Source organism: Bos grunniens, chromosome 10, assembly GCF_055505025.1.
Source record: "Bos grunniens cultivar Pamir isolate PY7600 chromosome 10, Bosgru_T2T1.0, whole genome shotgun sequence".
Classification (NCBI taxonomy): Eukaryota; Metazoa; Chordata; class Mammalia; order Artiodactyla; family Bovidae; genus Bos; species Bos grunniens.
The window spans coordinates 66,607,710-66,627,687 of record NC_141174.1 but is presented as its reverse complement, the minus strand read 5'-3'; the positions used below and the strand labels follow the sequence as shown (position 1 = coordinate 66,627,687).

Below are 19,978 nucleotides of genomic sequence, written 5' to 3'. Positions count from 1 at the left end.
TTGATATTGGTTGGGTCATCTCAGACCATGATCTTCCTCCTATTGGACATTCCTAACTCAATCATATCTACAATATCTCTACCCTCTCCCTGTTTTAAACTTCAAATAGGTATGTTAGCCCATTTTCACAGTTCTGTCTTTAATCTCTCTTTATCTTTGATGTAAAACTAAACATTTAAAAAACTATAGAGATAATTTCAAATTTATAGAAAAGTTGCAGAATTTGCAAATAGTATGACAGACACTTTTATGTCTTTTATCCAGATGCATCTGTTGTTGTATTGTTAATATTTTGCCTCATTTGTGAGTGCTCTCTGTCTCAGTCCTAGCCAATAAAAACATCATTCAAGCCACATACATAGTTACTACAAATTTTCTAGTAGTCACATTTTAAAAAGTAAAAATAAACAAGTTAAATTAATTTTGGATAAACAAGCTAAATTAACTTTGGCAATATATATTTTATTTAACCCCAATATATCCAAAATGTGTAAATCAGTATTTTAAAATTATTGTACTATATATTCTTTTTCATAAGAAGTCTGGCATCTATTGTATAATTTATACTTAACCATACCTATCAAGTGCTGCTGCTGCTAAGTCGCTTCAGTCGTGTCCGACTCTGTGCGACCCCATAGACGGCAGCCCACCAGGCTCCCCCGTCCCTGGGATTCTCCAGGCAAGAACACTGGAGTGGGTTGCCATTTCCTTCTCCAATGCATGAAAGTGAAAAGTGAAAGTGAAGTCGCTCAGTCGTGTCAAGTGCTATAATAATATAAAATATGTTTCTTCCAGCTTTATTGAAATGTGACTGACATGTAACATTGTATAAATTTAAGGTGTACAACATAGTGATTTTATATATGTATATATTGAAAAATGATAACCATAATAATATTAATGAACACATTCATCATCACATATAGTTATTTTTCTTGTAATAAGAGCTTTTAAGATCTCTCAGCAGCTTTCAAAGATACAATTCAGTGTTGTTATCTATAATCACTAGGGTATATATTTTCACCCTCAGAATATATTTATCTTATAATTAGAATCTGATACCTTTTGACCACCTTCATTCACTTCCCCTATAGTGTATTTTATTCTAATATATTATTGATATTCCAGTTTTCTCAGTTGATCCAACAATCTCCTTCCTCCACTATAGGATCCAGTCTGGCTCAGTTGTTGTCATATATTCTTAGCCTCCTTTAATCCAGAACATTACTTTTCTTTTCTGACACTGGCTAAGGATATAGTTCCCCTACCACACACACACTTCGTCAAACAGATTTAGCTTTGTGTAATTAAAACTAGGCATTTGATATGCTTTACTTAACCTAATATACTGCCTTCAAAGTACTGAGTCAATATTTACTGAATCGATTAGGTACCTTTTGCTGAATAAAGCTTATCATATAATCTTGTTTTAAGTAACAATCTCTTTAACAATCTCTTCCTGGTTCCTTGTGACTTGTTTATATGACCCAGAGGACTTTTAAAATGTTACATGGTTGCCAGTTCTTAAAGTGTCAGTGAAAACACTCAGGTAAAATAAGTGGAGAGGAAATTGTAGAACTCTGAATTGAAAGCAAAGGAATTTGCAAGTTGAGAAGTTGGTCCCTCAGTAAACCTGAGTCACAGAGAAGACTAGCAGCCAGTTCCTGTGAAGACAGCACTCAGTGAGACCGAGACCTGCACTTCTCAGGTTCATGTTGACCATGAGTGATCGTCTGTTCTTCCTCATTTTCTGATTTTTTGTCTCCCTGAAGCACCCTGTTTGTTTCAGCTGTGGTTTTAGTGCTGAATTCTTGTCTTTTTTAAACTTCTTTTGTTTAGCCCTTGCAGAGAATTGAACTGTGTCCAGGGATGACTTTCACTGCTGTGTTTTGTTTCCAAACCTTTTGCAGTGCAAAGTAAATCCTGTAGAGTCATTTTGCCAACCTTTTTTTTTTAGTGTTGCCTAGTCACATTGATCATTTGACAAAGCAGCTGTGGAAAGCTGTTTTATAAAGGCCAGACCACCTTTGTTGTGACTGTAGTGGTGCCTGTCATCTTATTAATTGATCTCTTGTTAAGGACACAGTGAGTGCGGATGTACTCGAGGTATGTATGAGGAGGCTGAGGGTGACACTGAGTTACACTGCGAGGCAAGCCCCCCTCTGCTTCTTGCTCTGTCACAAATAGATATTTGACTTCTAGGTCGTATGCAGGTTCAATTTGGTTTTGTTTTTTTATTTCATTTATTTATTTTTCACTGCACTGAGTCTTTGTTGCTGCACTCGGTCTTTCTCTAGTTGTGGCAAACGGGGGCTAGTCTTTAGTTGTGGCGCACGGGCTTCTCACTGTGGTGATTTCTTTTGTGGGGGAGCATGGGCTCTAGGGCTTAAGAACCTCAGTAGTTGCAGCACGTGGGCTCAGTAATTGCAGAGCATGGGCTCTAAAGTATGGGCTAAGTTGCCCTGTGGCATGTGGCATCCTCCTGGGATTGAACCTGTGTCCCCTGCATTGGCAGGTGGTTTCTTAAGCACTGGATCACCAGGAAAGTCTCTGTTTTTTTTTTTTTTTTTAATAGAATGAGATTTGAAAGTAGGACATTGGTATTTAGTTTCCTTTTACTCAGAGATACTATGTCAGTGATATATATTTACCTATTCTGGCATATGACTCCGGTCTTATTACACATTCCATGATTCCTCAACTCTTATTCATATTTTTTAGAGGTAATGAAAGGTCATTCTTTTGAGTACAGAGGGTTCATGACCTAGCATTTGAACTCTACCTTTAGAAGGTGTCTGATCTGTATGTCTGCTCGTGCTTGAGACCCGATATACAACATTTATTCAATGGGGACAAACAAAGACTAGGATTTATTTTTAGGTAGCCACAGGAACCAGGCAATCTGTTCTCTCCATGACTGCCTTAGATAAATAACTATTCACATGGGACATTCTTTTTCAATATTAAAAAGCATTCTTTATTCATTCAAGTTTTAGAATTGTTTCTTATAAGGTTGCTGATTAACTGTGGCACAATAAAAAGATTTTCTCTAACCTTCAGTACCCAAAAAGCTTTATACATAAAGAGGTCTTTCAAAGCACTATGAGGAAAATATCTATCCAACTATGAGGGAATAATAAAATCATGATACAGCCACACAATTATGCAGATGGTTAAAATGTTTTGAAATGTTTATATTGGTTAGAGACATGCCTAAAAGTTTTTAAAAAGCAAGCTACTGTAAATTACATATGCAGTATGTTCACAATTCTCCAAAAAGCACAGAAGAATTACTGGAAGATATATTAACAATGATTCTAACTGATTGGTAGAACTAGAAGTGGTATTTTTCTACTTTTTATCGAATTTTCAAAATGTACTTATTGATTCTGTGACAATTTTATTTCAGAAGCAGTTGTTACATAATATGCCTTAACTTTAAAATATCACTAGGTATATGTGACTGCAGGGAAGATATGCGAGGTGGATAGGGAGACACTTGGATGAAATGGCTAACTTGCTGTTCACTTCAGAGCCTGAAGCAGTGAGTTCAAGTGTTGGCTTGTTTGATAGCACAGCCCAGCTGCTACTTATAGTCCTCTTTGGGGAAAGAAATATAAGTAAATTTAATAGGTAACTGACTCTGGTAAGTCCTGTTACCTTTCTAAGTCTGGTTAATCATTTATAAAGTAAGAATAATAATACCTACCTCAAAGGGTTGTGGCAAGACTTAGCTGAAAATATTTTATGAACTCTAAAGTACCATGCATATGGAAAGAGACTTCATTAAATGGACCTTCAGGCCACTCTAGCTATAACTGTTAATATATTAAATTAATAAGAAATAATCACCTTGATTGACATGTTCTTTTTGTTATCTTTCTTGATCAGAGAGGACCAGGTAAACTTCCGGGGATTCATGAGAACCTTGGCTCATTTCCGACCCATTGAGGATAATGAAAAGAGCAAAGATATGAATGGACCAGAACCACTCAACAGCCGAAGCAACAAACTGCACTGTAAGGAGATAGTCTTCTGGCTTAAAATATTTGCTTTTCATTTCTTACAAATCATTTATTTATTCATTCATTTACTAAGGAATTATTTATTCGAACACAGTGGTTAAGAGCTCAGACCCTGGAGCTAAACTGGCTGGATTTGAATCCCAGCACTGCCACTTTTTGGCCCTATGACTTTGGGCAGGTTACTTCAGATCTTTGGGCTGCAGTTTCCTTTTCTGTAGAATGGGATATTAAGAGGTTTCACATAGGAAGGTTGTAAAGATTTGATGACAGATCTTCATCTTCATCAAGTGCTAGAGTGACAGCAGTGAAAAAGATCCAGCCCACCTTAAAATTTGACAGATGTTGGGATGTCACTTAAGAGGGGTGGACAGCCAGGTTAGTGAAAGATTTCATTTTTCTCCCCATGCCTCTCGCCTCCTTTCTTTGGATACTTCTTAGATTTCCCTCTGTCCTTTGTTGGTTTGTGTAGGATATTGCCTAATCCCTTATAATACTTCTCCAAGAAATTAAAATTGATTTCTCTTTTCATTTAACACAAGTTGAAGTTGAAATTGTATTGAATTGATTTTGCCCAAGCTTCTGTTACTGGGGTGGGTGCCCACCAAATTTTTACTAGATGTTTTAAAGAAAAATTAAAAGGCTTTATAACATTGAAACAAATATGGATAAACTATAGGATATAATGCTAAATTTACATACGTTGAAAGATGGTACATGAAACTTAAAGTTTTAATTTGTAGCCTTGGCCCAGATCTCCCTTGCCATAGGAGTATGAGTTCACTCCGCCTCTATTTCAGGTAGAGCTTGAGAAGTACTGAAATAAATATTGTTGTGTAAGACAAGAAAGGTTTTTGAACCCAAATAATAAAACACTGCTCTTCTTCACTACAAAATCATATACCTTAGTGAACAGCAAAAAACTTGAATACAAACAAAATTGAATATAGAAGAAAACAGAATTCTGATGAATTGTTCTCAAATTTATTGGATACTCTATGTTTATTAGTGAATTTCCCTTTCTTCTTTCAAGACTAAGAACTGTTTGAAACAAAGCCTTGTGTCTTAATGTTTTATGAGGTTTAGTGTATATTTAGTACAAATTTGCCTGATGCTGGCATTAGTGTAGGAGATTATTTTCTTATTCAGTGTTGTCAGACCAGGAGTTGATCAATAATTGAAAAAGTTGGCTTTAGCATGGGATCATAGAAAAGGATACATGGCTTAACATTTTAATTTACCTTAAAATATTTAAAAACAGATTCATTGGCCAACCTTTGGATGTAGGACCAAGAGTTGTTTTGGTTTGTTTTTTTTAGAATTATTTATTTCTTTTTATTTATTTAGTTTTTAATTGGAGGATAATTGGTTTACAATGTTTTATTGGTTTCTGCCATACAACAGCGCAAATCAGTCTTAAGTATATATTGTTTTGTTTTAATAAAGTTCTGTTGATGGGAGTTGTGTGACATTTTTTGCACAGAACCTATCTGTAATGTATGGTCTAAGGTTTCTGGTTGCAGTTTCTTTTCAGTGGAAAGAGAACTTAAAGGTATTCGGAAAGCATTCTGAGAATAGAATTTTCCAGGTGTTTACATTTCTTCCTTCATCTTACATTTGTCCTGCCACACTTTTCACAACAGTTTGGGTTTTTGGTGTTTTTTTTTTTTTTTTTTTTTTGCTCTCTTCAGTGACTTGATTTTGAGCCTTTCAAAAGCTGTCAGACTAATTTTCATTTAAAAAATAGCTTTCTTTTCACATTTCATTTCCTATTAAGTTATACAGCTTTATGAAAAGTACAGATAGCACAATTCTAGGATAGTTGACACACCTGCCTCTTGGTAAGAACCAGCTCAGCAGGTGGAGTAGACACTCCAGAGTCGCCCATTGGCTGCAAGCGTGCTGTGTGCTGTCAGCTGGAACGATTGCAGAGGGGAGGGGAGTGTCTGTGGATCAGTAAGTTGGTTAAGGAGAAAACAGTTAAGAGACATTCTGTGCTCTACAAAACTATGCTTGCTTTTCTAATCCAGGATGAGAGGAGGCTCTAAAGGTTATCAGATGTAATACCAACCCGTTACCTGAATTCCCATAACAGCGTGGGCTCTACCTTTTTCTTTCTTTTTTTTTTTTTTTTTTACCTTTTTCAAGTCATGAATTCCCTTAGCAGTCTGGTGAATACTATCAATCTCATCTCAGAATGTTTGTGAAAGTATAAAATGAAACACATACAATTATAAAGAAAACCAATTATATTGAAATACAATTAACAAAATGTTAAAACAACTTTGTGATGCAGTGATACTTCCTTATTCTATGCTAAATAATAGGATGTGACTTGGAGCCTTTGGCTGTAGAGCAGCTCTGTGTCTTGATTGTGGTGGTGGCTACATGAAACTACACAGGTGATAGAGCTGCATAGAACCACACACACATGCACATGTACACATGGTGAGGCCTGGATAAACTCTGCGTTGTACCACTGTCGGTTTCCTGGTTTTGATGGTATGTTATAGTTATGCAGGATGTTACCTGCAGAGAGCCTGGAGTGAAGGGTATATGTAGAGGCTCAGAGAGAGATTTGTACATCCACATTTGTGGTTATTCATAAGAGCTAAAATGAGAAAGCAACCTGTATTCATCAGTGAATGAATGGATAAGCAAATTCATTAATTTGCATTGACCCTAAAGAAAATACTCCAAGTAGCATTAGTGGATGTAGTAGTATCCACTAATTAGTATCCACTAATAGTATTAGTGTATCAGCTAGGATACCTTCAGCTGAGTCAGCTGACTTCAACAGTAAGGAGCTGTATTATCTCACTTTGCAAGTGAAGTAGGGCACGTGACAGGGTTGATTGTGTTGTCAAGGACCCAAGTTTTTCCTGCTTCTCTGCTCTGCCATCCTTAGGGTCTGCTTCATCCAAAGTGTGGCTTCTCATGGACACATGATGGCTTTAGTGGCATTTAGGCTATGTGCTTCTCTGTCCATATCTGACAGTCGGGAGACAGCGACAGACAGGATGCCCCCTAAGTCGTGGATGAGCTTCTGTTAGGAAGGGAGAAGTCCAGAGTGCCACAGAAATGGCAGTTTAGGGTGAGGTAGAATAACAAATGCAAGTTATGCATAGTTTTTACCATTACTTTAGTCTTGGCTTTCAGATCAACTTTTACATAAAGCTGGACATGAATTAGAATTCGGTTTAGGATCACATTCATGTAAGGAGACCAGTGAAACCAAAGCTACAGGAGGAGTCCTTGATGTCTGCTTCTCTGTCTATATATTGGTTTTTCTGAATTTACCACAGAGCTGTGGAAGCAGCAAGAAGGTGCTTCTTGTTGTAGACTGAAGAGAACAGCTGAACATCATATACCTAGCAACACATTTGCTACTAAGGCAAATTTGTTTACAGTCCATCTTCCATCAGAGAATAGTCTCTTTAGGAACTCTGAGAGTATGCTTTGTCCTATCTGTTTTTCATGCCACAGTGAAAGAATGTCAAGGACAATTAACAAGGCTGAGCTGTACCTATGTAGGCACAGGCCCACGCACACATAGTACTGCTATTCTGTCTGTCTCCAGGAATGGTTCCTTATTATTCTCTTCAGGTCAGTGAGGTTATAATGTCTTACATGGAAGGTACAACCCATCTTAGAATGCTCCAGAGCATGGTAAGCAAGGGAGGGGTTGATAAGCTTCCATTTTGGTATTCTATTTGTCCTCTGAAGTAATTTGTTTTTTATAACACATAATGAGTAATGCGGGAAATGAGTCTGCATGAAGACATTTTATTTGGATGATGAAGAGTATTGGTGAAGTGGAGTTTGGGAGAGTAGCCAAAAAGAAACTGAGCAGCATTATTCACAATGGCTAAAAGGTCAGAACAATCCAGGTGTCCGTCAGCAAATGAATGGATACATCAGCAAATGATGGATACAGTCTGACTCTGACTCAGCAGAGCCAGAGTCTTAACCACTGTGCTGTATTGCTCTGATGTCAACATCCGGAGCTCAGAGGAGGGATCCAAGCTGGAGATGCCCATTCGGGAGCCATCAGCATTAGATGGCATGTAAAGCCCTGAGGCTAGAGGTGAGAAACTACACTTCTGGAGACAGGAGAATCCCAAGTCACAGACCAAAAATGGGGGAAAGGGACAGGAAGAGAGGAAAGAGAGAAGCTAACAAAATGGCTCAGTCATTTGGCATTTGACCGTTAGTTATCTCAGGGAAAATGCTGGTTCTACTGGTTCAGGACCAGAGCTGATTGACGGGAATACAAATCAGTTAATAAATTACTGTTAACTGCAGTTTTTTCTAGAAGATTGTATCACATGATTCTCTAGTTACCCCTCTGCTGCTGTCTAGTCTGTTCAAGCTGCTTTAACAGAATACCATAGACTAGGTGACCTAAGCAGACAGTTGTCCCAGTTCTGTAGACTGGACTCAGATTAGGTTGCCAACACGGTCGGGTTCTTGGTGAGGGCCCCTCTTCTGGTTCACAGTCTTCTTGCTGTCTTCTCCCATGGGGAGGGAGGTGGAGACAGAAAGAGAGAGGGATAAAGAGATCTCCTGTCTCCTATTTTTATAAGGGCATTAATCTCATCATGAGGGCCCCCCCCTTCATGAGCCAGTCTAACCCTAATTACTTCCCAAAGGTTCTACATTCTAATAACATCACCTTGGGGTTAATGGTTCCAACACAAGAATTTGAAACATTCAGTCCATGGCAACTAGGTTTCAAAAATTAGCTTTTCATGTTTCTCTAAATACTTGGTCAGAAAGAAATGTGTTTATTCCAGTACCCAATTAAGAAATTCAGAAGCGTATTTATGGGTTATATAGCAAGCAGATTTCTATCCCTAAATCACCCTGAACATTCCTTAGTAAATAACACATTTTATGGTATTTTAGAATGATAACAGCATATGCAGAAGAGAGGGTGTGTGCATGTGTTTAAATTTGTATTCCATATTGAACTATAGTTGATTTACAATGTAGTGTTAGTTTCAGGTGTATGGCAAAGTGATACACTTATGCGTGTACGTTACATTTGTTCTTTTTAAAGTTGGTAATACTGTATTAAACACCCATTCATTGTGGAACGCTTATGATCCTGTCCCTTCCCTGGGAGTCAGAAACTTCCTAATCATATAAATCTCAAATTTGGTAAACATAGTCACTCAACTAACCAAATCAAAGAAAACTGACAAACATCAGGGAAAGTCTCTCTTGTTTACTCCCCCTTTGAGAATTGTAATATGTACCTTACAAAAAGTAAATTGGATTTTTCTAAAATTTTTACTTGGACTTTTAGTGGACTCACCACCCTCCTCCCTCTTTTTTTTTCCTTTTGGTGGAGGCACGGGGTGATGTTTAAACTTGTAGATATTCATCCGTGTTTTCATGCCTTTGCTCTCAGTGTTAGCTCTTCCTAGAATCCATCCTTTATCAGATTTCTGTTTATCTTTCAATACCTTGTTCAAATGTTACTTGAACCAGAAAGACACATCTGCAGTGTGCTGTGTTCCCTGGTATTTCGTATGTATGATAGCATTTAGAATGTATTAAAGTGCATAGTGTGTGTTGTTCTCTACTGGATTGTGAATTCCAAGGACCAGATCTAAATCTGTGTATCCTGATAACTATAAAGCAATGGATATGGGCCTTTTAGTATTTTCAGTAACTTCAGTACCTTTTGGTTTTCAGTACTGAAAACCAAAAATCTTAGCAGCATACTTGAAGTGATTGAAAGCCTCAGAAGTACAACATTCAGCTGTTGTATGGTAGTCATGTCCTCAGTGTGATGTCTCACAGTGCCTACAAAAGCATCCAGTGTTACCACACTATTCACTTGGTAGCCCTTTAGGAACATGACACTGTCTGAGTGATTTCTGCTGTTCTGAATTCTCTCTCTCAAATACCCTAGTTTCTAAAAGATCTATCTATTATGTTAAAGAGAAAGAACCATGAAGAGGCCAGGACACCACCAAATGCTTGGTCTTTCTGTTGGAGACAAGTTCTTTACCTTCAGGACTCCCAAGTGGAAGAGGATTATGTCAAGTCTTATTTGAGGCAAAATGAAGACTGTAGCCTGGGACACAGCATTTCAGATAGCTCTGAGAAACTGCTCCAGAGAGGCAGCGGGGAAAACCAGTATATATGTGATTTGGGTGAAGGGGCAGTACTTGCAGTCAGGCACATATATTTTGCAGAAAGTTTCTGCTAGTCTTGTGAAGGTTAATGCTCATCATGAGGAGCAGACATCACCATGAAGGATTTCAGTGCTTCTCTAGATATGAGAAGATGCAAGAATTGGTCTCATAAAATCGGCTCCTGAAAATATATGACTATCTGAAGACCTGTCCTGCCAGTTTTTCCCAGAGCACAGAGTACCTCATTTCTGCTCTCCACCCTGAACTTTCACAGGGTGTTGAAAATCAGCAGCTGCAGAAGCACATGATTTAATCTTGTAGAGGTAGATGGCAAGTGCCAATTTGTAGTTGACAGTTATTTGAAATTTTACACGAGTTTGCCGAAATGGTCATTTTCCCACAGTAATATGTCCTGTAGTCTGCTGTTTGGTGCCTGTACGGCTCCTCTGTTGACTCTCCCTGATGGTGGTGCACAGAAGACTTGATGGGCTTGTGTAGAGACGGCCTAACTGACAGAATCTCTGATGGGATTTGGGTTTTATGTGTGTGTGGGGGGGGGGGGGGGGCAGGGTTAACATTCTAAGTTAAGAAAAAGGACATTCGATTTATTAAGTTTTTTTATCTGTCCAATGAAAGGCTATGTTTCATCCATGCTAAGATGCCATCATTTATGAGATGCATCCCAATTCCTTAAAGTGTCTAAAAATCAGTTACAGTGTCTTTAAATCTCTACAAGTAAGAGCAGTTGCTCTTGGAAAAACTATTAATTCATTGTCAGTTTTCTGCCTGGTGTCCTTTATAAACTTGGTTCCTTGAGAAGGGACAAAACATTATTGCTGCTGCTAAGTTGCTTCAGTCGTGTCCGACTCTGTGCAACCCCATAGACGGCAGCCCACCAGGCTCCTCCGTCCCTGGGATTCTCCAGGCAAGAACACTGGAGTGGGTTGCCATTTCCTTCTCCAATGCATGAAAGTGAAGAGTGAAAGTGAAGTCGCTCAGTCGTGTCCGACTCTTAGCGACCCCATGGACTGCAGCCTACCAGGCTCCTCCATCCATGGGATTTTCCAGGCAAGAGTACTGGAGTGGGTTGCCATTGCCTTCTCTGCAAAACATTATTGAATTTCCACTAAATTCTTGTTTTTTCCTACCAGTTGCTTTTCGACTGTATGACTTGGATAAAGATGACAAGATCTCCCGTGATGAGCTGTTACAGGTTTGTGGGACAATTCCAATGCACACAGCTAGCTTGTGTTTGGGCCCTGCTGACTTAGTGATGTGGACAGGAATTGTTCTTTCCTTCAGTAAGCCTTTATTTAACACCTGCTGTATGCAGCATCCTGTCCTGCATATATAGGATAAAGCAGAACAGATGACCTGGGGAAACTTGAAATGCCTCCATTGAGTTCTCACAGATGTTGCCACTGTTTAAAAGCTAAGCGCCAAAGAATTGATGCTTTTGAACTGTGGTGTTGGAGAAGACTCTTGAGAGTCCCTTGGACTGCAAGGAGATCAAACCAGTCCATTCTAAAGGAGATCAGTCCTGGGTGTTCATTGGAAGGACTGATGTTGAAGCTGAAACTCCTGTACTTTGGCCACCTGATGTGAAGAGATGACTGATTTGAAAAGACCCTGATGCTGGGAATGATTGGGGGCGGGAGGAGAAGGGCACAACAGAGGATGAGATGATTGGATGGCATCACCAGCTCGATGGACATGGGTTTGGGAGGACTCCAGGAGTTGGTGATGGACAGGGAAGCCTGGTGTGCTGTGGTTCATGGGGTCGCAGAGTCGGACACGACTGAGTGACTGAACTGAAATATCTTTTAAGTTCAGGCTGGAACTAAAATACGTGAGATGGTTTAGATCAGATAGTTCAGTTATTGTCAAATCAGCTTACTGGTAATTCTGATGACAGTTAGGTAAATGGAGCTCTTTCGTATGTCCTTAGGCCTGATGTAAATAAGAGTCAAAGAACTGCTGCTGGGACAGTGTCCACGGGACAGTGTCCACAGAGCCATGGTTCACTGTTCTTTGTTGCTCCCAATAGACAATTCCCTGTCCTAATGGCAACGACTGGTGTTTCATCCTGTTAGTGTTGCCCTTCTCTGTCCCTGCTCCCCGTTTCCTAAACACAAGTTTAGGAGGAGAGAAAATTCTACTTTTTCCTTTTTTTAATATTTATGAATCATGGGACTTCCCTGGAGGTCCAGAGGTTAGGACTTCGCCTTCCAGTGCAGGGGGTGCTGGCTTGATCTCTGGTCAGGGAGCTAAGATCCTACATGCTTTGTGGCCAAAAAACCAAAACATAAAACACAAGCTGTATTGTAATAAATTCAATTAAGATTTTATAAATGGTCCACATCAAACGAAAAAACTGTAAAAAATCTTACGTATCTTTAGGATCCTAGGGGGCTAACACATTCAGGAATTTCCATGGGGAGATTTCTCTATTTCAAGATAAAACTAAAAAGTAAAGTGCTTTCTAGTCACCTTGAAGTGAGTCTGAACTCATTGCTTTGAGAAATCTTCTCAGTTGAAATTAAGGACCAACCCAGGGTATTCCTATTAATACATTTCTGTGTCATAGTAAAAACCAGTCTGCAGGTCAATGATTGTGTCCTTTGGTTTTGAATTGGGGACGTCTTTTTTTGTAAGAAGATTTCACTTTATTTAAAATTGCTACGTATGGGCTTCTGAGTTCTGAAGAGAAAAATAGAGGCAATCACTCTATAGTTGCAAGTTTTTATCCTCTGGTCCAGATCTAGCTGCCAGAAAGATCTATTTTGGAATGGAAGGTTGATTTTTTCTTTTTTCCTATTATTAAGATAAAAGAGGCTGCGGCAGGGTATGAGGAGGAGATCATGTGGCCAGAATGCCAGTCAGTGACTAAAGTGTTCCTCAGGCCTGAAATGACTTTGGAACAAATGTGCTTATGGATTATTGAGGTGTCAGAGGACTAATGTTATCCAAGCAAGAAGAGAATTTGAACATTTTACCAAAGTTTACAAAATTTACTTTTCTAAACTCTGCCATTTCTAAAACATTTGATAATATGAAGTTCTTAATTACTCGGTGGATATTAAAAATTTTTTTTGTTGTTTGTCGTAAGGAAAGTCTGACTGTTCATATTTTCCTAGTTTGATTTTTATAAAAAGTTCTGACTGGACTTTTTTTTTTTTTTCTGACTGGACTTTTAAGGGTGATGGATATGTTTATTATCTTGATTGGGATGATGATTTCACAAGTATGTGTACATATGTCAGAACTTATCAGGTTGTACATTTTAAATGTGTACAGTTTACTGCATACCAGCTATACTTCAATAAAGATAGTTGCTATACTCATTTTATGAGAGTAGCATAATTTAGACATGAAAATATTGTAAAGACTATAATAGGAAAATTACAGTGCAATCCCTTTTACTCACATGGATATATAAATCCAAAACAAAATATTAACACATCAAATCCAGCAGTATATAAAAGGAATACTATATTGTAGCCAAGGTGGCTTTATACCAGGAATTTGAAGTTGGTGTAAAAGTAGAAAACCTACCAGTAATATTTCTCCATGTTAACAGATTAAAGAAGAAAAATCGAATGTTCTTTTTCATAGAATTTTTATAAAATTCATCATCCAGTCATGATTTTTTATGGTAGGAATATTGACTTTACATACTTTTTGTAATTTTTAAATTTTTATTGGAGTGTAGTTGATTTACAATGTGATGTTAGTTTCTGCTGTACAGCAAAGTGAATCAGTTATATGCGTATGTCCTCTCTTTTTTAGATTCTTTTCCCATATAGGGAAAAGATTTTAGTAGGGTTCCCTGAGCTATACAGTAGGTTCTTATTTGTTATCTATTTTATATAGAGTAGCATGTATATGTCAATCCCAACCTCCCAATTTTTTCCTCTCCTTCCCCCAATCCCAATTCATGATTTTTTTATGTCTTAAACAGAGAGAAGGGAGCTTTCTTAAACTAATAAAAAATATATACAGAAAACCTCATCACTCATTTGAAAAACAGTAATAATAAAAGCTCCATTTGCTAATAAACTTCTGACTGGAACTGAAAGTGACACTGTAGAGAGGTGGAAAGGGCACTGGCCATGTGTGGAGGCTGGGTAGACAGCTTGGGCCACTGGCTGCTGGGACCCGTGTCCAGGCACCTCTGGACCTGTCTGTCCTCACTGACAGACGGGGTGAGTGGTTTTTACTGCACCCCCACTCCTATACCCACCCCACTGTACACATAGAGCACACACACAGTTCAGTTCTATAATTCTAAAAATAAAACACTTCACAGAATAATTGGACTGGGACCTGAAGAAACTGCTGTTTCAGGATGGATTTGTCTAGTCGGCCACACACAGTCACTGCGTGCATGCTTAGTTGCTAAGTCCTGTCTGACTCTTTATGACCCCATGGACTGTAGCCTGCCAGGCTTCTCTGTCCTTGGGATTTCTCAGGCAGAAATACTGGACTGGCTCCAGGGGATCTTCCTGACCTAGGGATTGAACCCATATCTCCTGCATTGGCAGGTGTCATGTTTACCATTGAGCCACCTGGGAATCTCAATCACAATGAAGATGACAAATGGCTTGGCCAGTTAAAGTTTTTGCTAGCATTGCCTCTTTTTATTTATCCTTTAATTTGTATATATTTCTCCCCAAATGTACAACTTCCAATTTTCAAGAATTGATTTGGGGATCAGGGTGTATTGATACAAATCAGTATTTCAGTTCTTTTTTTTTTTTTCCCAGAATATCCCATAACATACTTTTAAAAATCAATTTTAATAGATTGGGGAAGGGTATAAAGGAATGGGGCAAAGGGAGTCCCGTGAGTCCCGTCCTAGGGGAAAGCTCAGCTCTTACCTGTTGAAGACAGAGGTGGTGGACTAGGGCAATGCAAGGCATCATAAAAGCACCCTGTCCCCCATTTCTTGTTGTTTTAAAAGTCATGTTATTAAGAGTTGTTTGTTTCATTTAAGGTAGCAATTTTCAATGTATATTCACACCCTAAAAATGTTAGCAGAATAAGTGGGGAGCTGGTGGTTTTTTTGGTACATTTGGGAATAAATTTGGTGAAAGTGTTTTTTAATTCTCTTTATCACAGTTCTCACAGCCCTTTAACTATGCTTGTCATTTTTCTAAAAGAAGGGATTTAGTATTTAACCCTTCAAGGATCTTTATGTTCCTTGCCATACTTTAGGAATAGCTGAGCTAATGCACTGCCAAAGCAAACTGTATTCTGGTAAGATTCCAGAAAGTCTTACCAAACTGAATTAAACCTATAAGTGACTAGTTTGCCTCATGCAACAAGAGAGCCTGGGAATATATTGTCCAGGTTCATACAATACCTAAATGATGTCCAGGAACCAGGCTGCTTCTTACTCTGGCATCCACAGTACATTTGACTTTCACCTAATGGTCCCAGGAAAACTGTTGTTCGGCATCATGTCTACATCCCGGGCAGGAAGAATGGAGAAGACCAAAATGCAAAGGACTGTCCCTGAAGTGAAGGTCTGCCTTCCTATTCAATAACTTTGCCAAAGAGTTCTGCTCATATTATTGTCTAAAATGGCCTAGATGAGAAGATATGTGTTGAGGCTTTTTGGCTGTTAAATTCAGTTCAGTTCAGTTCAGTCTCTCAGTTGTGTCCGACTCTCTGCACCCCATGAATCGCAGCACGCCAGGCCTCCCTGTCCATCACCAACTCCCGGAGTTCACTCAAACTCATGTCCATCGAGTCAGTGATGCCATCCAGCCATCTCATCCTCTGTCATCCCCTTCTCCTCCTACCCCAAATCCCTCCCAGCACTAGAGTCTTTTCCAGTGAGTCAGCTCTTTGCATGAGGTGGCCAAAGTATTGGAGTTTCAGCTTCAGCATCAGACCTTCCAATGAACACCCAGGACTGATCTTCTTTAGGATGGACTGGCTGGATCTCCTTGCAGTCCAAGGGACTCTCAAGAGTCTTCTCCAACACCACAGTTCAAAAGCATCAATTCTTCAGCGCTCAGCTTTCTTCACAGTCCAACTCTCACATCCATACATGAAGGACATCAAAGGAAGAGAGGGTGGGGGTGGCTTTTTATTTTTTAAATTTTAGTAAGAGAGTCTGCGCAACCCCTAAGTCTCTCGTAATTCCTGGTTCTTGGTCCTGCAGGTGCTACGCATGATGGTCGGAGTGAATATCTCAGATGAGCAGCTGGGCAGCATTGCAGACAGGACCATCCAGGAGGCTGATCAGGATGGGGACAGCGCCATCTCTTTCACAGAATTTGTTAAGGTTAGTCACTTACCTCTTCACTTGAAGAGCTTAAATCCTACTATGCAGGAGAGAGGGAGAAAAACATTAGAGAGGAGCTTGACACAGCATCTCCTGTTGTAACCTTCATAACTGTAGCTGGTTTTTTTTTTTTTTTTTAAACAGGTTTTGGAGAAGGTGGACGTAGAACAGAAAATGAGCATCCGATTTCTTCACTAAAGGACTGAGACCAAACTATTCCTTGCTTTCTAGTATTTAAGAACTGGAACTTGAAAGCCCTCCTATCCACCAGCCCCACCTCCACCCCATCATTCCCCTTCTCCCAAAGTACTACTGCTGTTGCATGACAACCCCAAATATGTTCCGTCAACGCAAACCTGCCTTTGGTGTATAAATAGGGCATTACAGAATGGTACACCCAGTCTAATTCTGTTCAGTGTTGTTAGCCGGATATCTCCATTTCTAAATGTCACCTTCCCTTGTTCTACTGCTGAATGCCACACGTCCATCCAGTCTGAGAAGGTGAGAGGGAATCAACCCAAGAACCAGCCAGCAAAGCTCTTTGACTGGATGTGAACCGTAGCCAGGCTGCCTTCCCACCAGCTTGGCTTTGGCATGCTCCTTCATCCTTTTTTATATGTCCTTTGCTTCCACTTCTCTTGCCCAACCTACCACTCTCTTAGTCTTTCAGTATCCCTGGTTTTTATTAAGTTTCCAATCTCCCTGTTCTACCTGGCATCCCCAGTTAGGCCTGTTAAATATATTTCAGACTTGGCAGTATAGTTCAGTGGTCTGGCAGTTTTTAATGTACCTTTACTCTTAAATGGGTATCTGGGATGTTGCCTCCCCAGGAGCTTTTCAATAACCAACACTTCTCTCAGAAAATGTCTTGACCATCTCTTGGTCCCCTCTGCTCTGTCACCAAAGGGCTGTTGGTTAGAGATGCTCTTGAAAGACAAGAGAGATAAGAGGTGTAGAGCCAAGTCTTCTAGGTGGCTTGCCCAGGTCACTCTACCTCTGGCCTCTGATTCTCAACATACATACCTACATGGCTGCTCTTGTTAGTACAGTGTTGATTCTCTGGAAATTAGCCGCATGCCTGCAGCTTGCTTCGTCTGAGGATAATGTCACCACCAGAATGGCTGCTCTGACCATTTGCTTGGTGTCTTTCTCATGGCTTTTTGAACAAGGAGGCTGGGCACCCTAAAAATATTCCCACCTCTACAGCATGGTTTATGCCTTGGTGTGATGTGCCCTGGAATACTTTTCACTTCACATTTCTAAGTAGAAAGATAAGTGCCTAACTTATCCCAGTCCATAAGATTTAAAAATTGTCCTCAGTGTCTTGAAGTTTTGCACAAAATTCTCTCTGAATTTTACACCTGGCACAAGTTAATGCTGGACGCCATAGTCAGCTCTTAATACAGGTCCAAAATACTGAATGTATCGTATCATTAGCTGCCTGGTTACATTGACTTCCTAGCTCCTCTTGTACACTACTGCAAATCCCTTAGGAATGAGAGCTCTGGGATTGGTGACACAACCTGAAGTGGCATTACAAGCCTTTGCTTGAACCAGAGCAACTCCTCTGCCCCAAGGAAGCTTAGTATAGATGTCACTGAAGCAGGCTGTGGTCATCCTAAGATCTGTCCTTATGCATCTCTTCATCCATATATCTGTCCTTGGCTGATTCTGACTCATTGCTTGCTTGCTTCTTTCCTTGCTTTGGAAGGCTATCCAAGATGTATACACACTACTTTAGGAAGGGAATTGCTTTAAAAAAAAAAACTGCAAAGGGTTTGGGAAGAGTGCTTAAGAAAGAGTAGCCAGGCTGGATGACTCAAGTATAAATGAGAGAGGATTTCATAGAGAAGTATCAGTGTGACTTTGTGATCAAGTGATATAGGAATTTTATAAAAGGGAAGAACTGTCCAACACTGGTCTATTAGTGAGGTACTTAGAGGCTCCTTGACCTGCATATTTAAAGTTCCTAAGATGATGGCTTTTTCCTCCTTTTGGCTGTGTAGCAAACTGTTTTAATCCACAGTTGTGCCTTATTGTTCCATTAAAATTGTATTCTTCAATCCATCAATAAATATTTGTGGTTAAAACAAAACAACATGGTTGATTTTTGGCCTCATGTTTTAAAAGAATTTTTCATGACTCAGTCCCTGTCTTCAGGTTTGAAATCCTGTGTCTTCTTTACTCGGCTTTATGTCTGTGCTATCAAATGCATTTATTTGAACATAACTGAGCATGACATGAGATTCTGTCAGGATTTATATCTGCTGCTGCCTGGACATACAAGGCAGAAGTGTTTGTCTAGTGGCCAGCACTGAATGCCTCTGAGCATGACTGACAGCCTCGGCCACTTCCCACTCTCTCCAGGTTGGATTCCATTTCTGTTCTTGAACCCCTGACTTCTTAAATGTAGAAGAGGTCTAAAATGGGGTATCTGTCTATTGCTTGTTATTAATTTTTCCACAGTCTCAGTGACATAGTGTGCCCAGCTATTCAGTTCAGTTCAGTCGCTCAGTCATGTCCGACTCTTTGTGACCCCATGAACCGCAGCACACCAGGCCTCGCTGTCCATCACCAACTCCCGGAGTTCACCCAAGCCCATGTCCATCAAGTCGGTGATGCCATCCAACCATCTCATCCTCTGTCATGCTTTTCTCCTCCTGCCCCCAATCCCTCCCAGCATCAGAGTCTTTTCCAATGAGTCATTTCTTCGCATCAGGTGGCCAAAGTACCGGAGTTTCAGCTTCAACATCAGTCCTTCCAATGAACACCCAGGACTGATCTCCTTTAGGATGGACTGGTTAAATATCCTTGCAGTCCAAGGGACTCTCAAGAGTCTTCTCCAACACCACAGTTCAAAAGCATCAATTCTTCAGCACTCAGCTTTCTTCACAGTCCAACTCTCACATCCATACATGACCACTGGAAAAACCACAGCCTTGACTAGATGGACCTTTGTTGGCAAAGTAATGTCTCTGCTTTTTAATATGCTGTCTAGGTTGGTCATAACTTTCCTTCCAAGGAGTAAGCGTCTTTTAATTTCATGGCTGCAATCACCATCTGCATTGCTTTTGGAGCCCAGAAAAATAAAGTCAGCCACGGTTTACACTGTTTCCCCATCTATTTGCCATGAAGTGATGGGACCAGATGTCATGATCTTAGTTTTCTAAATGTTGAGCTTTAAGTCAACTTTTTCACTCTCCTCTTTCACTTTCATCAAGAGGCTCTTTAGTTCCTCTTCACTTTCTGCCGTAAGGTGGTGTCATCTGCATATCTGAGGTTATTGATATTTGTCCCAGCAATCTTGATTCCAGCTTGTGCTTCTTCCAGCCCAGTGTTTCTCATGATGTACTCTGCATAGAAGTTAAATAAGTAGGGTAACAATATACAGCCTTGACGTTCTCCTTTGCCTATTTGGAACCAGTCTGTTGTTCCATGTCCAATTCTTTTTTTTTTTTTTTCAGATGGATAACCACTAAGGACTTACTTTTTAGCACAAGGAACTCTGCTCA

The 19,978-nt window shown here is 39.7% G+C and overlaps 1 protein-coding gene across 1 annotated transcript in view; it reads left to right on the top strand.

The window, feature by feature from the left end:
* CHP1 (calcineurin like EF-hand protein 1) overlaps positions 1-18,561 on the top strand; it is a 35,755-nt gene extending 17,194 nt beyond the window's left edge. Inside the window, exons 4-7 of the mRNA XM_086321849.1 lie at positions 3,892-4,019; positions 11,323-11,384; positions 16,344-16,466; positions 16,611-18,561. Of these exons, the coding sequence (XP_086177975.1) occupies positions 3,892-4,019; positions 11,323-11,384; positions 16,344-16,466; positions 16,611-16,664 (367 nt within the window). The 3' untranslated portion in view covers positions 16,665-18,561. The remainder of the gene's footprint in view (positions 1-3,891; positions 4,020-11,322; positions 11,385-16,343; positions 16,467-16,610) is intronic.
* Positions 18,562-19,978: the final 1,417 nt, after the last annotated feature.